The sequence below is a fragment of the Salminus brasiliensis genome, chromosome 13 (assembly GCF_030463535.1).
Source record: "Salminus brasiliensis chromosome 13, fSalBra1.hap2, whole genome shotgun sequence".
In the NCBI taxonomy this organism is placed as follows: domain Eukaryota; kingdom Metazoa; phylum Chordata; class Actinopteri; order Characiformes; family Bryconidae; genus Salminus; species Salminus brasiliensis.
The window spans coordinates 4,905,165-4,921,355 of NC_132890.1; the positions used below are offsets into that span (position 1 = coordinate 4,905,165).

Here is a 16,191-nt window from a genome sequence, read left to right on the forward strand (position 1 = left end):
CAGTAGAGCTGCCCAGGCAGTTAGAACAAAATCTTGGGGCAGATTTTTACTTTCTGGACCTGGATTTTCCACCTCTATATGCGTGTAATACGTGTGCTATGGTTTAATTACTGCTGAACTATAGCCATCTTAATAGCTTAGCTATAGACTAGCTGCAGCAAGGTTGCCCAAGCAGTTGGAACACATTCCTGGGCCTGATTTATGCTCTCAGGGCCTGGATTTTCTATCTCTATTAGCTCTAGCTTAGCTGTAGTTATCTCTATTGGCTGCAGCCGTGCTTCCCAGGCTGTTGGAACTAATTACTGGGCTGGATTTATACTTTCAGGGCCTGGATTTTCTATCTCTATAGCTCAGATAGCTCAGCTATAGTCATCTCTATATGTTAGCTATAGCTTAGCTGCAGCAGAGCTGCCCAGACAGTTGGAACAAATTACTGGAGCAGATTTCTACTTTCTGGACCTGGATTTTCCATCTTAATATTTGTAACAGGAAAAGCAGCAGCAGTTCATATAAATATAATAACCCTCACTCTATTACACAAGTATAACCATATAAGAGACTAAAGGGGGTTACAGCTACCAAGGTCCTGGTCATAGGCCTCCATAACTACATTAATGCCACAATTAGCATCAGTTCCATAAACCCTAAAACTGAACCCTGTGGGATGCCACTGTAAATTATACTGGTCTCTGCATTAAGACTCAGAAGCTGAATATCTATTGATGTGTTGTGACGTGTTGATTAGAACATATGCTTCTACCACAGCCTCTATCAAAGCGTCCAGCAGTAGTGCTTGGCTGGTGATGGTGCTATCATTCATACGTAGACTTCTGAAGTACGTTACAGCAAGAAAAGGCTTTACATTTTAGAACTAAAATTATAAATTCTTTTATTTTATATAATTATAAACCCAGAACTTCTAAACTAAGGACATAAAATTGTCTCCTACTGCCTCCCACCAGGCCCACTCAAATCCCCCTGTGTATTACTTGTGGGCTCAAAAATGCAGTCTCAAACTCCCTAACTTTTGCCTGTTTACCTTCGTTTCAGAAAGTTTGGAGACTGCAAGAACACGGCACAGAGATTTGATGCTGAATACGTCATTCTGAAAATAGACCTGCAAAGTTCTGCCGCTCTCTGGGGACACTATCTAACGCAGAGCAGCCTGACAGCCTTCTGTAAACGGAGTGTGACAAAAACAACACCGTATTCATTTTTCTCTTGGTGGTCCAGGCTTTGACACCTTCACCGCACTGCCTGATACACTGTGACGAATGGCCACCTCCAAAAAAGCATACAGCTGTTAGACAGCTTTCAAGTGTGACTCACAGATCCAGGGCGAGGGTACGGCACTTTCCCTTCGTACACACTCCAGTGGTGGTCTGAGCGCTCACGGTGTGCAAACGGCCCATTAAAGACTGCACGGATTTCCTCCATGTTGTACATACACACCGCATAGCCTTTAAATACAGTGCTGGGGAAGAGGAGGAGAAGGGGTTAAAGGGTTAAAGGAACAGTTCAAAAACAGCTACATACATGGATGAAGAACATGGATCTTGCTGGCTCCCATCTAGTCTAGGAGCTATGAGAACACGGCTTTGCAGAGTCTCCATACTTTCTTGACTGTTAAAGTCACATTAGTAGACTACACCACCACCGAAATACAGGGGCTTCAAAAGGTTCTCCAATTTGGTTCCATAAAGAACCATGTATGGAAAAGAGATACTATATAAGTGTGAGGAACTTAAATGTCTAAAGAACCTTCACTTTTATCAATGTAAAATTCTTCACACTCACTTACAAACAGTGGTTCTCCTGTGTTCTCACTCAAAGAACCATTTGTGGCATCTTTATTTTCAGGAGATCATTAAATTGCTAGCTAGCACATCCTTACATTTTGGTAAGGTGAATAAATAAATGTGTGGTGTGCCTAATAAACTGGCTATAGTATCTCAGTGTCGTTTTGAGAACTTTAACCTCGAACATGACGAAACTCGGACACAGTAGCTTTAATTGACAAAATGCTTCTTTTTAAGAGATCAGTCATTTGGATGATCAATGGATGATCAGTCATTTGGCTGGATTAAGCTAAGAGCTAAGAGAGCTCTCAGCTGCACTCTTACAAATAAAGGTGCTGCAAAAGATCCTTTGCGTGATGCCACAGAAGAACCATTTTGGCTCCATAAGGAACCACGTTTGTCATAGAGACGTGGAGAATCTTTAAAACACCCAATAAACTTTCTCTTAATTGATTTAATGGTCACGTTTCTATTACAAAAATGGTTCTTTATTAAACTAAATGTGGTTCTTCCATGGCATCGCTCAAGGAACCTTTTCTAGCACCTTTATTTTTTGGAGTGTGTGTGTGTGTGTGAGAGAGAGAGAGAATGAAAGTTAATAGGTTTTATCCATATTTCAGCATAAATAAAGTGTAATCTACTCTCTGAGCTCAACAGTAGCAACACTGTGAAAATGAGTTATTCTAATTAAGTTTCACCCCAGCTTCCTCCCATAGGTCGCTCTCTTTACAGAACCTAGTGACATATTAGCACTTTTATTTAGCGATGTAATATCGATTTATATCGCTACAGAAAATTACATAGCTTTCGATTACATCGCTAAATAAAAATGCTAATATGTTACTAGGTTCTGTAAAGAGAGCAACCTAAGGGGGGGTTGCTGGAGCCAAACTTGGTAAGATTAATTAATTTGCATAAAAAAAGGTTAACAAGGTAAAGTTTGCAGATTAATTGTGCGTGTTAATGCATTAACGTTGATAGCACTAACTTTACCCCAGACAATATGGGAAGCATTTTGCACAAATAACCTTACTACCTCTTTACTGGAATGTTTATTACACACTGCATAATTTGCACACTACCCCTAAATTATTTATTATTCTCTGTCTGTATTGTACTATGTTGTCTGTCTGCACTTGTACTGTGTTGCACTTGTGTCTTGTATGCACTGTGTCTATGTTGCACCATGGGCCTGGAGGAACATTGTTTCGTTTCACTGTGTACTCTGTATGTAGTTGAAATGACAATAAAACCCACTTGACACTTGACTTGACTTGATATATATATATATATATATATATATATATATATATATATATATATATATATATATATATATACATATTAGTGGCGTCAGTCAATGAAAAAGTTTAATGCCGTTAATCACAACAATATTCTGTGATTAATTCTGATTAAACATAAGTAAAATTGCTAATCCTTACATTTTTGGGCGGGAGAACAAATAAATGTGCCTAATAAATTGGCTAGGGGAATCTGTTTACTGTTTACTGATTTTTAATAATATCTCAGTGTAGTTTTGAGAACTTTAGCCTTGAACACGACGATATACACACACACACAACATACTTATACTAATGCAAAATAACAAAAAACTCTATTCATAGCCTAGAACTTGCAGCGCATGCACTGTTCTGGACTAACCTGGTTGTGCTGAACAAGCCGAAGATTTCAGGGTTCTTCTCGTCCTTCTTCTTCAGCACAAACACATCCTCTGCACACACACAAAGAGACACACACAGATGAACATGTGGGGGAAGTTTGAAAACCTTCAAAACTTTATAACTTCATGTTTCATCTGAAAGCACCTGGCATTTAACGACAGGGCACAGACTAATGCAGGGTAACGCGGAACCCGTTTTTGTAGTTTCACATGCTTTGGGCCATCTTGTACCACCTTTGAGGTGTCATTTGTAAATTCTGAAAGGAATCAGACCAATGGGTCTCAGGATTCACCCTGAAGACTGTTGTTGTACCTTAAAGTGTTATTTTTCATCGTAAGTGTTTATTGATTTCTGAGCTGTGAGCTTACATGTGGCAGAATTGACATCTACATTATTTTATTCACCATCTAGGAGCTTATAACATATGCTATATGGACAAAAGTATTGGGACACACTGCTGATTCAGGAGTTTCTCCTGCTTTTTTGGAGTAACTGTCTCTACTGTCCAGGGAAGAAGGCTTTCTACTAGATTTCAGACGAGCACTGCTGATTTGAGGATTTGATTGCATTCAGCAATAAGAGCATCTGTGAGGTCAGGGTGTTGGATGATGATCACCACCCCACCTCACCTCATCCCCAACTCCACAACTCATCCCAAAAGTATTGGATGGAGCTCCACCATCACCATCATTCCAGAGAACACAGCTCTTCCACTGCTCCACAGCTCAATGCTCCTGTAGCCCATGCCTGGCATTAGGCAGCATGGTGCCAATTGGTTCATGTTTATCTGCTCCAGAGAGTCCTATTCTATTGGCTATACTTCCCTACAGGCACTAGGCACTCTTTGTATATGTATATATAATGTCTCTCATGCAAACGTCTAAAATGTTAATTCTACAGGACAACTTTCAAAGGAAGTCAATGCAAAATGACTCAAAAAGTGAAAAACCGCAAACATGGAGATACAAGGTTTCTGTTAATGATAGTAATGATATGAATTTTGTTTAGAAATGAATTAAATGCTTAAGCTTAAACCAAAATGTGCTCTGTTCCCACATACCAGACCAGTAGAAATGGTCCAAAATCACTAGATAAGAAAGGTAAGAATGTCCTTCCTTTTCCATAAGCTTTACAAAGCTTTCTAATGATAGCAGTGATGTACAGGTGAGTTTCCACTCATGCAGATTCATTGTGTTGAACATCCCTCAGATAACCTGCACTCTGTGGTGAGAGGATTTAGCTTCTATTCATACATCACTGCAGGTGGCACGCATTTACCATGTGCTCGATTTTCCACACCCCAGCAGGGACACAATGTGAAATACCACCTGAAAAGGCTTCATGACTACTAGTATAGCTGCTTCTGCAAGCCTGGAGTGGAGATGGGTTCCTCACTCTGGAGCAGCCAACCCTTTCCTCCAGCTGCCTTTATGCATGCTGATGAGGTTCCTATCCTTTTTATAAAGCCAATCGTGTACCCACATGTTACCTCTGGCTATAATCCAGCTTTCCATTTAGACCCACTCCCCAACACCAGCTGTGATTCCTTCTAAATGCGAGCTGATATTAACAACTTACTCACTGCCCTGGGCTCAAACAGTTTATGATGAATCTCAACAATTGTCATATTTTATAGGCTGCATCCTCGCAGACCCGCACTGTGCAGAATACTGAAGACCAGATCTGAACATCTGTCGCTCAAATGGAGGGAAAAGCAGGACGGCAGAATGAAGAGTATTGTGTAAATGTAAAGAAATGGGTAGAGGGAACCAGAGAGATGGAAACAGTAACAAAAAAAGCCCTTCTTACCCAGCTCATCAAAGTGTGTGTCGATGCCATTGGGCCCCGCCACAGAGCAGATCAAACGGGCCTTCAGAAAAGAGCTCCACTTGTTCACCAGCATCCGTTGACCACCCTGGTCATTCTAAGAGAAAATGTGAGGGAGGGGAAGTCACTGTTTACTTTCCATTGGCAGTGATATTTCACTGGCAATCAGCAATCAGCGTGCTGATGCTCTGCTGACTATAATAGGGATTCTATTATGCTGATGCTTCAGGCTGGAAGGCTACAGCCACTGTAGAACACTGTGTATCTTAAGCCATATTTGTGTAAAATCCTGTAATATTACTCTGCTGCCTCAGTCCCAACATGATCTCATATAGAAGTGGCTATATAAAGGTTGATTGTTTATTTTTAAGTGCAAAACTTAAACCTATTTAGTCCTTTTTTTTCACCTGTCAACTAGTAGCGCTGTTGTGCAAAACACAGACAAATGCACATTTGTGCCCGAAGAAGAACTGATAAAACAGCGCTGAAGAAATGAATGGACCAAAATTACTGGAGAAGCTGTAAGGATTCATCATTTTAGTGTGGTGAAAGTTGGGTTTAGAATTAGGGTTAAGATTAAGTGTAGGCATAGGTTAAATTTAGGTGTGGATTAGGTGTATGATTAAAGTGTAGGTTAAGGTTATGTTATGATTATGTGTGGGTGTAGATTAAGGTGTAGGTTAAGTTTGGGTATAGGTGTAGATTAAGTGTAAATTTGTGTAAGGTGTAAATTAAGGTTAAATTTAGATTAGGTTTAGGTGTAAATTAAGGTGTAGATTAAGGTTAGGTTAAGATTAATGTGTAGATTAAGGTTTGGTTTAGATTTAGGTGTAGATTAAGGTGTACATTTAAAATAGATTTAGGTGTAGATTAGGGTTAAGTTAAGATTAAGATGTAGATTAAGGTGTAGGTTATGGTGTCGATTAAGGTGTATATTACGATTAGGTTAAGATTAAGGTGTTGATTAGAATTAGGTTTAGGTTAGGTTTAGGTGTAGATTAAGGTGTAGAGTAAGGTGTAGATTAAGGTGTATATTAAGGTTAGTTTTAGGTGTAGATTAGGGTTAGGTTTAGGTTAGGCTTAGGTGTAGATTAAATTTAGATTAAGGTTATGATTAGTTTTAGGTGTAGATTAAGGTGTAGGTTAAGATGAATGTTAGGTGTAGATTAAGGTTAGGTTTAGTGACCAGGTCATGTAACAGGTAGCTGACTTATTTACATATTAATTTAAATAATAATTAAAACATTAGTTTATGCTTAGATCTGCTTTTCACTTTAATACGGTCCGATTATTAATAATTATTAATACTTACAGCGCACACCCTGGCCACTCTGCTGTACACAGCTTTATGTCCACCCTCTGTGTTGGGCACTCTCTCAGTGAAGAAGAAGTAAACCTTGTCATCTGCGGGGTCATCGTTATCAGGGATCGCCACAGATCCAACAAATTTCGGCTCTGAGGAAAAATCCAAGCATGAACACAGAATTTAGTGCAACAACAACTGACAAATATACTGTATTCCATAATAATCTGATTAATTAATGCAGCAAATACTAGACGAGTCAAGGCAAATAATATTGAGCACACTGTAAAAACAGCTTGTCAGTTCAACAAAAAATGACATGATAACAAGCAAGTGAATTCATTTGAACTCAGATACATACTGGAACAAAGCAAAGCAAAATCTGATGAAAACAATATTGACATCCAATTTTTTGTTACGGTTGCACTTTAATAATGATTATTTAATCGTTGGAAATGGTCTAAGAAAAGAAATAAAAAAAATACAAACAAAAATAAGAAAATAAAAAATAAAATAAACACAATTAAAAATGCAAATAAAATAAAATAAACAAAATAAAAAAACTAATAAAAATAAAATAAACAAAATAAAAAACTAATAAAAATAAAATAAACATTTTAAACAAATTAAAAAAATTATGAACAATTATTATAAATGAAATAATAAATACAATAAATACTAATAAAATAAAAATATATATATCTTAATAACTAGAACACAATAAATCTAGAAATGCTTTTCTTTCCCTTTTTTGTTCATCAGCGACGCTGTGCATTAGCCAACGTGTGAAGCTCTGATCTTCTTCTGACAGTGTGTGGGAAGCAATTATTAACATCTCAGTTTTGCAGCCCAGCCTGAAAACACTTAACACTCAGTTAACACCTTTCAGAATATTTGCCGGCCTCAGTTTAAATGTACTGCACACACTCCCACACATGCAAACACAGGGCAGTGGTTTCCATGGGGCTGCGAGGCCTCTGTTTTGCATTGGTGTATGACAGAGTGGTGGGTCTCAGTAGGCCTGCTTTTGAATGCGCTTGACTGTGTTTAACCGGGTCTGAATGGCTGTGAATGGGTGTGTGTGAGGGAGAGTGGGCATAGATGGATGGTGCCTGTCTCGGATGCCTTTCTATCTGCCTGTATGATTAATGGCAAAACAGTAGGGGGCTTAGGCTACCACGGCCCCCCCTACAGGTACTGACTACTCTTCTTTATGCTCAGACACACACGCTGTCTTGTTGTGGTATGCACACTTTTATATAAATATAAACACAGGCTAGCAGACAGACAGACAGACTGACACATACACACACACACACACACAAACAAACACACACACACACACACACATATATATATATATATATATATATATATATATATATATATATATATATATATATATATATATATACATCAAAGCAGAAGTAGAAAGCTTCTGCTATAAATCTGGGATACTAGAAAAGATGGCTTTGCTACATTCCTGGGTTGAAGATGGTAAAGGTATTAGGCTATCATCCAAGTCAGAGTGCACTCTGCGGAAGCTCCAGGCTTCTGTGTGGCAGTAGAAAAATAGGGAGGTTAGTATATATGGAGGCGGCCATTAAACAAGCTCCCAGCGTGACACCGCTGCCCTCTCTGCTCTGTGCTTAGAATGGACATAAACTCAATCAGCTTCAGACCTGAGCACTAATGTTGATTGATGACTGAAGGTGATTTCATAGCATGTTCACTCTCCTGCTCTTGAGATCTATGAGGCAGAGGGAGCTGGTTTGGCTCAGCGTACCGTAGCATATTGGAGTCTTCTATGACTAGACAGGAGTACCCAACTGCACTTCTGGAGATGTGGCCTCCTGCAGAGTTTATCTCCATGCCTAATCCACCACATCTGCCTATAACATTCAGTTGATTTTGAAAGACCTGTTTTAGCTGGATCAGGTGGGTTACATTAGGGTCTGGACCATTCGGAACACTCCACATTTATGACACTGGTATATAGTACATTGTTAAAATCTAGGCCTGGAGTCCAGTTTAGAGTTTTACTCCAGCGTTTACTACTCTAACCCACATGGCACATGGAACTCCTCTGGTTGGCTAAAGTGTGTTAGGTTAAAGTTACGATTAAGACCAGGTTTGGGTTTAGGCTCTACAAGGGTTAGATGTACCATCCAAACAATTCGACCCTCACTCTCTAGAGAGGCCACCCAGGTGCTCCTGTCCAGTCTCCTGTCATTTTAAGACTTGACTACTGCAACCCCCTTCTGGCTGGTCCACCTTTCGCACCATCAGGCCCCTGCAACTTCTCCAGAAGGTTTCAAAGTTCAGCCATGTTCAGCTCCTCCTCTGCTGCATTCTCTCTTCACTGGCTTCCTGTAGCTGCTGCCCAGGTCGTCAGATTCAAACCTTTGACACTGGCCTACAAAGCCAGGAATGAACCAGCCAGCACCTCCTAAATACATGGTTAAAAAGCAGATCTGCACCAAGAGCCCTTCCAGCTTCAAGTACGGCTCGACCCTCCATCCCTTAAGATCCAAGGAAGACGAGCGTCCAGGCTTTTTTTCTGTCCTGCAATGAAGTGGTGGAGCGAACTTCCCCTGGGTGTCCGAACAGCAGAGTCACTCGCTGTCTTTAGACACAGACCGAAGATCCTCCTCTTCAGAGAATACGTAGTCAGAGTGTGTAGACTATCGTGGTCTCCAGACTGACCTCTGTGTTTAGTAGTGTCTAAGCTTAGGGGGATCTTTAGAATCCTAGTCTCTACAAACTAGCTAAAGGAATTTTCTGAGTAAACAGTGAAGCAGTTTTGTAAGTTTTGTCTGGAGAAGAGCATCTGCTAAACGCCTTTAATGTAAATGTAGATGTACATTTAATAGAATTTGGTCTTTTATATTTTGTACAATAGTGTTTGATGGCATGGAAAGGCTTTAGCCGCTTTAGCGCGAAAGTTTCAACGCCACCACACTCGCACAACCCTGTAACGCACTTAAATGTATCACGCTACAGAGTTTCTGTGTTTGATCTCACCGTTCAGCTGCTGTCTGTCACCCACTTCTGTTCTGGTGTAGCCGTGGTTGCCTAGGCGATACAGCGCAGCATCATTCTCCCAGTAATCAGTGTAAAGGCCTACAAATAGCTGTCCTCCTGTTGACCAAAATAAAGACAAAAGGGAGTCACTTGAGCTTAAATCAGTATTCCTCAGACTGGCACTGGTGTTTGTGTGACTCCTAGACCTAAAGCAGACTGACACTCTGAGCAACGTCTGGGCTGATCACGTTCAGTCTGAACTTTCTGGCCATGTTAGGCTTTAAGCTACTGTTCTTTAATGCGCCACAAGGTGGCAGCTGAGGAACTGGTGAAAAGATTCATTTTCCTTCTCCTCTCTGAGTCGGTCAGACGTTACCGTGTCAGGGCTGAAGGCATAACAACATCAGGAAAACTATCGTCTGTCAATTGAGCATCTGAGTCTGCAGTCTTATAAATGATACGGGTCTAAAGGCTCAGATGCTGAGATGTTTATCTAAGCCTCCAAGGATTAATGATCCAGTAAAAGTCAGCCCACACTTCACACAGTTCTCCCTGCTCAAATGCTCAAATCCCTGTCTTAATCTGGGCGGCCTGATTGAGTGAGCTGATGGATTTGACTTGAAGTGTTGTGTGAGTCAGTCAGGGGAGGTGGAAATCCTGAATAGCTGAATAGCTTTCATACCAGCAGCCTGAGGCTGCAAACACACAGCACTCTTTGTGGAGCAAAAGGCAAAAGGGAACACACACACACACACACTTTGAAAGGAGATAGATAGAGAAGTGCGAGAGAGAGAGAGAGAGAGAGAGAGAGAGAGAGAGAGAGGGGGGAAGAGAGAGGTACAAAAAGAGAGTTTGCACGAGAGACAGCGAGAGAAAGAGAGAGCTGGACTTGCTTACTGGACACAGTGGAGATGGTGGGGCTGTTGGGATGGAAGGGAGATTTCCCTCTGCCACTCTCTATATGCTCAGACTCCAGCTGAAACACTCTGTCCTGCTGAAACACACATAGCAAGGACATATTATATAGCCATAACATTAATACCAGCTCCACTTACCCAATAGGAGCAGTGTGTAAGTCTGTAATTCCAGACTGTACCCATCTGTTTCTCTGCATACTCTGTTAGTAAGCCTCTGTTCACCCTGATTGTTCTTCAATGGTCAGGACCATTGGACAGGACTGACCACTGCAGAGTAGATATGGTGACTGAGAACAGTCCACCAACCATAAATGTCCAGCCAATAGCATCCTGTGGGGTGCTCATAGTCCTGTGAGCACTGATGAAGGACTAGAGGATGACCAACATGAATAGACTGTGCAGCAACAGATCAGAGAGCTTCTGTCTCTGATTTTACATCTACAATGTGGACTAGATAGAGCACTAGATAGATAGCTAGATAGAAGTGTCTAATGGAGTGGACAGCAAGTGGGCACAGTGTCCAGAGGGGTAAAAAGCCCCCAAGCACTGAGCTGTGGAGTAGTCGAACTGTGTTCTCTGGAATACTTTTATTGGGATGAGTTGGAGGGGTTGGGGATGTGGTGGGATGGGGATCATCCAACATCCTGACCTCACTAATGTTCTTGTCACTAAATGCAATCAAATCCTCACAGCAATGCTGCATAATCTATTAGAATGCTTACCCGGGACAGTAGAGGCCATTACTCCAACAAAGGCAGGATAAACTAATTTTTAATAGCCTAGATTACGAAAGAAACAATGAACAAGCAATTGTCCGAATACTTTTGTCCAAATTGTGTGCATGTAATGACACTATTTGAACATTTTACCAGGTCAGGAGTAATTTGTTGGGTGTGACGTGGTAATAAGGCTCAGTTTGGCTCTGTTTGTATATAAGTTAAGGACATTTTGGGCCTAACAGTTCACCAAAATAAAAGACATATGGACATGCTCAGCTCAAAGCCTTTCAGAGTCTTTCTGTACATATTTAAGACCAGAGTCTCGCTTCTGTGCAACCATCACTGCAGCAGTCATCTGAGAAACCCCTCAAAAGCACTGTGGAGGAATTCAGAATGCAGTGTCTCTGTGTTGTCTCAGCCTTATCTCAGCTGGATCTCGCTCTGATGTGGTTTGTGGTGTAGGGCCTGGGGCCGTTCCCATGCTGCCTATGATAGGTCCTCTGCTATTTGCGCCAGAGCAGGACGAGTGGCACATCACACAGAGCAATTCATCAGCCGTTCTGCCAGCACATTAATACAGCCTAACCCACGGGCTAATCTATTCACACTGTCACTATCAGCCTGTATTACGGTACCAATCCATCACCTCCTCACACACACTTACACACAGAGAGACTCTATTTCACACCTAGACTCTCCATTTTCAGGAATCTAGGAGGAAATACAATATCCAGGTGAATCACTAGACAGTGAAATGAGAATAAAGACACCCACTGACGCCCCCTCACACACACACACACACACACACACACACACACACTTTGAGCCCACCTACACCGTTCCTGTAACATTCACTAATGTTAGTCAAACCATAACTGCTATATAAAAACATATGTAGACAAAAGTATTGGGACATGTGCTCATTCAACCATCATTCCAGAGAACACAGTTCTTCCACTGCTCCACAGCTTCGATGCTGGGGGGCTTTATCCCCCTCTAGCCCAGGACTGGCATTAGGCATGGTGCCAATAGGCTCATGTTTTTCTGCACCTGCTATAGAGTCCTATTCTATTGGCAATACTTTTCTACAGGAACTAGACAAGCTACTAGACATACATTTGCACATCATGTCAGCAATGGGTGGCATTAGAAAGGATGTCTGGGGAAACTACTATTGAGTGGGTTCTATAATTGACAAGCTAAAATAAGGGAGGAAATTGGGTCAAATTTATTTACACAAAAAAAAGATATACTAGAGATTTGAAGCTACTACAGCATCTACACTGGGTTGCCTAGGCCACTCCAAAACATAGATTTTCAGTCATTTAGATTCTGGACCATTGTCCTGCTGCATAACCCAATTGCATTTCAGTTTCAGTTCAAGAACAGATGCAAAGACAATCTACAAATGCAGAACAAGATTCATGATTCCTTCAATAAGAGCACATTGTTCAGGTCCACAGCAGCAAAAGCATCACTGTCACCGTACCGCCACCACGTTTTAGTGCTGGCATGATCTTCCTACTGTGAAATTAGACTAGATTAATGCTAAAAATAAAGGGACTTTATACTTTTACGTTTAGTCTTAAAAATTGCACATTGGACTGGTCGACCCAAAAGTCTTAGAGATGGTCCTGGAAGCTGCTCTTGGTTAGCAGGGTGTTCTACAATGCTGCTGCCCAGTCCCTTTCTTTCTTTTTCGATGAACACTGACCTTCACTGAGGCTAATAGACCTGCGTTTTTTTTTGGTGGTTCTCTAGTCTGGTAACTTTGAAGGACAATTTACAGAGATAATGAGATTTTAACCAAAGTAAATGTATTTATTACTGTATAAGTCATAAAATGCTTTCACAATATAAAATATATTAAATATATTGAACTCAAGATTGAACTCTGACATGCACCCATTAATATTAACCCACTACATAGATATTGTTTACTTTTGTACATCCATACCCTACTGTACTCTTCTACTTTCCTTTACTTTCTTTACTTAGTGTTTTTCTTAACTTAACTTTGGTGTACTTAGTGTGCATATATCGATAACAGGGTTGTGGGTTCGATTCCCGGGCTCGGCAAGCTGCCACTGTTGGGCCCTTGAGCAAGGCCCTTCACCCTCTCTGCTCCCCGGGCGCTGGAGTTGGCTGCCCACCGTTCTGTGTGTGTGTGTGTACTCACTGCCCCTAGTTCACTAGTGTGTGTGTGTGTGTTCACTACCACAGATGGGTTAAATGCGGAGGACACATTTCGCTGTACAGTGACAAATACGCGCACCATTTACCTTCTATTGTATAATACTTATTCTCTTTCTCTCTTTTTATATTGATATTTATAAGGTTGATTCATGAAGTTCTGATTGGACAGAGATGGCATTTTTACTCGCTTGTGTCCATTTAGTAGTTCAGGAAAGGTTCAAGCTGGATGTGGAGGTAAATAAGTCTTTCATCGAGAGCCACAGTGAGTGCAGGTATTGTTCCAACTCTGCATCACCCGATCTCCCTACTTAGTCGATGTCCTTACTAAAGAACGGAACCTCATTAGTGAAAGTGGGTGAAGGTGCAGAGCTGCAATGAACACCTGCGGTCACTGTGGACCTCCATCTGCTCAATAAATAGAATCAGTTGAGGAAAGCATGCAGGATATAGAAGGGGCTGCAGGCAGTGGAGCATACTAGTGGATATGATCATATACTTCATATGCATCAGTGCATCAACTGCGGCTATAAGTGATTCTCAGACACACACACACACACACACACACACACACACACACACACACACATAGACACAAGCAACACCACTCACACGTGGTTCACATTTGCTGGCATACGGCCTCAGTGTGATCGGATTGCCTGTAGTCTGATGCTGGAATGTCAGTCTTACCTATGAGACTGAAACCCTGACTTTAGAGGTGTGTGAGTGTGTGTGTATTTGTGGGAGCGTCAAAATAATTAATTGTATGTGTCAGAAATGTGTGTGTGTGTGGGGGGGGGTGAACATGGATAGGTGGGTGGGTGGTTATAAGTGAAGTGGTGGTTCAGAACTGTGACAGAACAAGTAAGAAATACATCATATTGACAAAAGTATTGGGACACCTGCTCATTCATTGTTTTTTCCAAAACCAGGAGTATTAAAAAGAGTGTATCCTGCTTTTGTTGGAGTAGCTGTCTCTACTGATCAGGGAAGAAGGCTTTCTGGAGAAATGTTGTGAGGATTTGATTGCATTCAGGCATAAGTAAAGTGAAGTGAAGTCAGCATGTTTGAAGATCAACACCCCAACTCATCCCAAACACATCCCAAAGGCACTGGATGAAGCACCATCTCCATCATTGCAGAGAACACAGTTCTTTCTCTGCTCCACAGCTCAATGCTGGGGGGCTTTATACCCCTCTAGCTCACGCCTGGCATTAGGCAGCATGGTGCCAATAGGTTCATATTTATCTGCTCTAGAGAGTCCTATTCTGCCAATAGAATAGGACTCTCTAGAGCAGATAAATATGTACATCTGTGTCAGCAATGAGTGCAACTTAAAGTAGCTGAATGCATTCATTAGAAGGGGTGTCCACAAACATTTGGACAAATAGTGTCCTTGTAAAATATATGAGGCGACATTTCATGGCTTGCCCTCCATAGGGGACCTGGAAAGAACAGAAATAAAACAGACCAGGCTCAGCAGGGGGTGTCCAACTGTGTGTGTGAGTGAGTGTGAGTGTGTGTGTGTGTGTGTGTGTGTGTGTGTGTGTGTGTGTGTCTGTGTGTGTTTAAAAGTCTCGCCCTGTTTCTGTTCTGTGTCTGCTGCCGTATCAGCCTCTCCTGTCATCACAGGCACATCTGCACTATATCATCCCATCAGTGTGTGCAGAGGGTGCAGTCATCTCTTCTCTCTGGGTGTGTGAGCATGTGCTAATGTATTAAGTGTATATACACATGTGTGTGCGTGTGTGTTTATAGCCATCTGTTCTGTGCGTTCATATCTGAGGGCGGAGGCTATTAGCCTCTGGATGCACACTGTGGTTTCCTGCAGTTCGGCGGTGGGGTTATCATCTGTCCCGCTGATGCTGTCTCCTCTCATTCCTTTCCCTCTGATCTCCTGCACCCTTGTGACCTCACCTCCCCCCTTCTAGCTCAGCTCCAGACTCGTAGAGCGCAGAGGTATATCCCCAGCTCTAGCTGTGCTTGTTGTAATCTAGAAGATCAATGTGGGCATGGGATTCCCTGTGCCAAAGCCATGCAGGTTCCAGGCTTAAAAGTCGCAGTTACCACCAGCTATCACAAATGCGCAGTGTCATACAGTATATCACACGTTTTCCTAAAAAGGTTATTATGGGGTGAATTTAATGAAGATGAAGAATTAAGACAATGGCCTAGAAGAACCCCTATTGGTCCCAAGAAGAACCATGTTTGTAATCTAAATAACCTTTACTGGATATAAAAGTTTTTTGAACAATTTAGAAATTGTAAAAATGGTTCCTTAAGGAACCAAAAAATGGTTCTACTATGGTATTGCTCACCCCCCCCCCCCCTTTGTAGTGCCTTCATTTTTGAGTTTATAAGCAAGAAAAAAAATCTACAAAAAAACAAGCCCTTTTACACTAATACCATCTTATCATCAGTGTTGAGATAAACAGATCAGCCAAAACATTATAACCACTGTTGTGAAGTGAGTCACATTGATTATCTGGGTAATACAATGGCACCTGTCAAATGGTGGGATCTATGAATCCAAGGGCCTGACTGTAATGGCTAGATAACTGGAGCATCTCCAAAACATCAGGCAGGTCTTATGGGGTGTTCTTTGTATCCAGTGGTCAGTATCTTCCAAAAGTGCTCCAAGAAAGGACAACTAGTGAACCGACGACAGCGCCATGGACGCTCAAGGCTCATTGATGTTCATGGAGGTCCCACCTCACAACTTACAAC

At 41.5% G+C, this 16,191-nt stretch overlaps 1 protein-coding gene across 2 annotated transcripts in view; it reads right to left on the reverse strand.

The window, feature by feature from the left end:
• The window catches only part of sema3e (sema domain, immunoglobulin domain (Ig), short basic domain, secreted, (semaphorin) 3E), a 53,480-nt gene that overhangs the window by 9,278 nt on the left and 28,011 nt on the right, over window positions 1-16,191 (reverse strand). The window contains exons 5-10 of one of the 2 annotated variants that reach the window (XM_072694598.1): window positions 10,533-10,626; window positions 9,636-9,752; window positions 6,621-6,763; window positions 5,291-5,405; window positions 3,462-3,531; window positions 1,330-1,474 (exon numbers count right to left, since the gene is read on the reverse strand). In XM_072694598.1, coding sequence (XP_072550699.1) covers window positions 1,330-1,474; window positions 3,462-3,531; window positions 5,291-5,405; window positions 6,621-6,763; window positions 9,636-9,752; window positions 10,533-10,626 — 684 coding nt within the window. Of the gene's footprint in view, window positions 1-1,329; window positions 1,475-3,461; window positions 3,532-5,290; window positions 5,406-6,620; window positions 6,764-9,635; window positions 9,753-10,532; window positions 10,630-16,191 lie in introns of both variants that reach the window. The other variant, XM_072694597.1, reaches the window with a different exon arrangement.